At 48.7% G+C, this 5,000-nt stretch overlaps 1 protein-coding gene across 5 annotated transcripts in view; it reads left to right on the top strand.

Moving 5' to 3' along the window:
• Positions 1 to 5,000, top strand: part of LOC129817200 (1-phosphatidylinositol 4,5-bisphosphate phosphodiesterase beta-4-like) — a 147,499-nt gene that overhangs the window by 127,341 nt on the left and 15,158 nt on the right. For all 5 annotated transcript variants that reach the window (XM_055872205.1, XM_055872204.1, XM_055872207.1 and 2 more), the window contains 4 exons: positions 266 to 430; positions 2,735 to 2,939; positions 4,499 to 4,587; positions 4,994 to 5,000. The exon at positions 4,994 to 5,000 is cut by the window's right edge and continues 147 nt beyond it. In XM_055872205.1, the coding sequence (XP_055728180.1) occupies positions 266 to 430; positions 2,735 to 2,939; positions 4,499 to 4,587; positions 4,994 to 5,000 (466 nt within the window). The remainder of the gene's footprint in view (positions 1 to 265; positions 431 to 2,734; positions 2,940 to 4,498; positions 4,588 to 4,993) is intronic.

The raw sequence follows: 5,000 nt of genomic DNA on the forward strand, positions 1-5,000 counted from the left end.
TACGAGGTTATGGGGTTCAAAGTTCACAGGACAGAGAGGGAGATGGAGGTAGTTGGCGTGTGTTGTAGTTTATCTGCACATAATCACTATATAAAGAAGAATCCAAGAGAGGAAATAGATGTGCTGCGAAGATTAGAGAAACCTGAATCTCGCTTGTGTGAGAGAGAAAAAAGTAATGGCCCAAAAAAAGTGAAACACATTTTTTAAATATGTATTTTATTGTATTCTGTTGTATTGTTGTTTAACTGGATGTACCTGCTCCCAGGTGTTCTCTGGTCAGTTCCTGTCTGATAAGAAGATTGGGACCTACGTGGAGGTGGACATGTACGGGCTGCCCACGGACACCATCCGCAAAGAGTTCCGCACGCGCATGGTGATGAACAACGGCCTGAACCCCGCCTACAACGAAGAACCGTTCGTCTTCCGGAAGGTACGGAGGAGGCGAGGGCGGAGGGATGGGAGAGGAAAAGAGAGGGAGGGAAGGCGACAGAGGGGACAGACGGGAGGGAAGAGGAGCGGGGACGGGAGATGACAGGGGGGTGGAAGAGAAGGAGGAGCGGCGCGAAGCATGGAAGAGGAGGGTAGAGAGAACAAATAGTTCAGAGGTGCATGGCGGTTTACTGGTAGGTACTGTCTTGGAGCTGAACACCGGAGGGAGGGAGGGAGGGAGGGAGGGAGGGAGGGAGGGAGGGAGGGAGGGAGAGTTGATTGGGGTGGAGCTGATGTACCATGTGGTACTCAGAACTACTCAGTGTGTCTTTACTGCAGAGAAAGAGAGGAGCGGGGGAAGAAGGGGGAACAGATGCATACTATGAGAGAGATGGCAGGACAAAGAGAGAGAGAGAGAGAGAAGAGAGCAAATAGAGGAAGAGAAGGGTACAGATATACAGTGCACTGAGCGACAGAATGGGGATAAGAGGGAGAGAGAGAGAAAGAGTAGGAGGGTAAAGGAGCGAACCAGGGAGAGAAGGAAAAATGAAGAAAAGAAACAAAAGGAGAAAGAATAAAGGAGAGATGGAGGAGAAAGGGAGAACGGAGAGCGAGAAGGACGTGGAGAACAATAGAACGGGGAGGGGGGGAGTACGAATGTGAGGGGGGAGACTGGCTGGTCGTGCGCTTGTGCGCGGGCGTGTGTGTGTGTGTGTGTGTGTGTGATAGTGCTGCTCTCAGCAGAATAAGAAGTCTCTCAGCCATGACTGTGACTCCAGCTCCAACACACACCATCAATCACAGCCTGCTGCCGCAGTGCTTCGGGAGACGTACACACACACACACACACACACACACTGTCATCAGGAGGGCCATCTCACACGGTGCTGGAAAAATACATTCAGAGTTGCACGCACTTATACACAGACAATTACACATGTTTAGACATGCACACACACACACACACACACACACACACACAGGTTATACCCATTTCTTGACTGTTCTTCTCCTTTATCTCTCACCTTCTTTCTCCTCCCATTATTATTCATCCCTCTCTTTCCCTCGCTCTTCTCTTATCTCCAAATGCAAGGCCATTCTACGCGCGCACACACACACACACACACACACACACACACACACACACACACACACACACACACACCCATTCCCTGGATGTGTGTGTGTGTGTGTGTGCTTGCAGATGAGTTGATGGTTCTGTAATGTCCTTGTCTATGGGCTATTGTTCTAAACATACACAGTATAAAGCCTAGTTACAGTATGTTATCATCACTGCTGGGTATATACTATAATCATCTCTGTTCTGTATCCGTCTGCGAATGTCTCTCACACTGTGTGTGTGTGTGTGTGTGTGTGTGTGTGTGTGTGTGTGTGTGTGTGTGTGTGTGTGTGTGTGTGTGTGTGTGTGTGTGTGTGTGTGTGTGTGTGTGTGTGTGTGTGTGTGTGTGTGTGTGTGTGTGTGTGTGTGTGCCTCTTATAGAAAGTGCTGAATGAAAATCCAGTCCTCATAACATGTTTCTACTGTATATACTCTGATTCATTATAGTGAAGAAGGAATTCATCTGAACTCTCTCTCTCTATCCCTCCCTCCCACTCTCCTCCCCTCCGTCTCGCTCTCTCGCTATCTCTCTCTCTCTCTCCCCCTGTCTTTCTCCCCCCTCCCACTTTCCCTATTTCCCACCCTCCCTCTCTCTCCGCCTCTCTCTATCCCTCCCTCCCACTCTCCTCCCCTCCGTCTCGCTCTCTCACTATCTCTCTCTCTCCCTCTCTTTCTCCCCCCTCCCACTTTCCCTATTTCCTTCCCTCTCTCTCCCCCTCTCTCTCTCTCCCCCTCTCTCTATCCCTCCCTCATTCTCTCCTCCCCTCCGTCTCGCTCTCTTACTATCTCTCTCTCTCTATCCCTCCCTCCCACTCTCCTCCCCTCCGTCTCGCTCTCTCGCTATCTCTCTCTCTCTCTCTCTCCCCCTCTCTTTCTCCCCCCTCCCATTTTCCCTATTTCCCACCCTCCCTCTCTCTCCGCCTCTCTCTATCCCTCCCTCATTCTCTCCTCCCCTCCATCTCGCTCTATCACTATCTCTCTCTCTCTCTCTCTCTCTCTCTCTCTCTCTCTCTCTCCCCCTCCCACTTTCCCTATTTCCCTTCCTCCACTCCCCCCTCTCTCTCTCTCTCACTATCTCTCCCCCTCTCTCTCTCTCTCTCACCTCTCTCTCTCCCCTCTCTCTCGCCCCTCTCCCTCTCCCTCTCTCTCCCCATCTCTCTCTCTCCCCTCCTCTCTCTCACCCAGGTGATTTTACCAGACCTGGCTGTGCTGCGCATAGCTGTGTATGATGACAATAATAAGCTGATAGGTCAGAGGATTCTACCATTGGAGGGTCTACAGGCAGGATACAGACACATCTCTCTACGCAACGAAGGGAACAAGCCTCTGTCTTTACCCACTGTCTTCTGTAACATAGTACTCAAGACCTACGTACCCGAAGGCTTCGGAGGTGAGGAGACACACACTGACACACACTCCCTTGCTAATACAAAGACGTGGGTTAGGGGCAGAAGACGCTGTGTGTTTGTGTGTGTGGGGCTTGGTTCTTCTATCTTTCTGGGGACCTAAAATCCTCAAATGCCCCCACAAGGATAGTAAAATAAGGAAAATTCTCCCTCGTGGGGACTTTTCCCACATCCCCATTAGGACAAAAGCTATTTTAAGCTTAGGGGTTAGGTTTAGGGTTACAATTGGGGTTAGAATTAGGGTAATGGATTAGGTTTAGGGTTATGGTAAGGTTTAGGGTTAGGGTTAGCGGTTAGGGAAAATAGGATTTTGAATGTAAATTAATTGTAGGTCCCCACGAGGATAGAAGAACATAACGTGTGTGTGTGTGTGAACCCCTATTGGCCTAAATACAATACAGATGTGCCCTACTGAACTTTATTGACCTCTATATTATTCAGTTATAAACACTTGAGTATGGAGACCTTATTAGCCCATACTGAATGTGTGTGTGTGTGTGTGTGTGTGTGTGTGTGTGTGTGTGTGTGTGTGTGTGTGTGTGTGTGTGTGTGTGTGTGTGTGTGTGTGTGTGTGTGTGTGTGCTGGGAATATGAGCTTCCATTGTCCCTTCCTCAGCTGGTCCTTTCTCTCTTTTTCATACCACACACACAAGGTCCAATTTATATCTGCATTCAATGTATTCATAGTAGATGCTGAAGTGGATGCAGAAGGATCTGGGGAGAGGGAAGACAGGAGAGGAGAGGGAGAAGAAGAGGAGGAGAGACGGAGGGAAGAGCACAAGCTGGGTGTCCCTCCTTCACTCCCTCCTTCCTTCCTTCCTTCCTTCCTTCCCTTTGGGTGTCCAGCCCAACAGTGTATTCTACATCAGAAGTAATGACACAGAGCAAATGATGATGGTAGCAGAGCCAGTGTAATAGCCACTTCTAGACAGACGCCGGCATGGAGATACACAAGATTGACTAGTCGTTAAGCCAATCCCAGGGGGCATGGCCCAGGCAGTCGTTATGACGACAACCCATAAGCCGTGTTGAAAGGATGCGTGAATGTTCCGTATCCAAATAGAGCCGGCGTCATTTTCCGTCTTTTGCAGTAGTATGTACTCAAACGTATACCTGCCCAGGTATACGTTACAGTATTGTCTTCTTTGCGTGTCTTTCTGGGTATTGACTGTGTTTTAGTCTTTGAACGACGCCGGAAGCTCATTGGGAGTTATCAGACTTCTCCAAGTACGTCAACTTGGACATGACAGCACGTTAGTCTTTTCCTGTGTGGTCTAGGTCTGTGACGATACCAGTGTTTTCTTCAAATGGCGAAACTGAAAAACACGAAGTAGACCAAACTCTTCGGTCCTTTAAAAACCTGCAGCATGTCAAATATTGCTATAGCTTGGAAGATAAATACACGTGACTCTGGATAACAACATAAAGACGTTAAATCCGCTTTGTGTTTTGTTTCCTCGCCACGATACCGACGAGTATCGCGATGCCCGGTATCGTCCTAGTACAGTCCAGCTTATTGATGAATCTCCTGTCTTCTCTCTAGCCATCGTGGACGCCCTGTCGGACCCAAAGAAGTTCCTGTCCATAGCAGAGAAGAGAGCGGACCAGATGAGAGCTCTGGGGATTGAAACGGTACCGACACCTGTTGGATCAATCACTATTGGTTTTGTTAGCCTCGTACTGTATACCCACTCTAGCCAACTGTTCCATTCTTGGCTACAGCGCACACAGTATATCATCCCTGTATGGGATAAGTCTTATGTTGGCGTATGTTGAATTGCTTTGGCTACTGGTTTAGTAGTCTTAGTAGCTACCGAGCTCTGTCACTTGTAAGGTCCTTGGATAATAAAATGTTCTTAGGGTGGGGTGGGTAAAAGGTCAAATATCAATCTCCATTTATATGGAAATGCAATAATGACTCTTTTTTTTTTTGTTGCAAAGTGCGTGAGAAAGCTTTCCATCCATAGTCCTGAGACGCTCTCTCTCCCTCTCTCTCCTCCCCCTCCCTCCCTCTCTCTCCCCCCCTCCCTCTCTCCAGAGTGACA

Source organism: Salvelinus fontinalis, chromosome 20 (assembly GCF_029448725.1).
Source record: "Salvelinus fontinalis isolate EN_2023a chromosome 20, ASM2944872v1, whole genome shotgun sequence".
NCBI lineage: Eukaryota > Metazoa > Chordata > Actinopteri > Salmoniformes > Salmonidae > Salvelinus > Salvelinus fontinalis.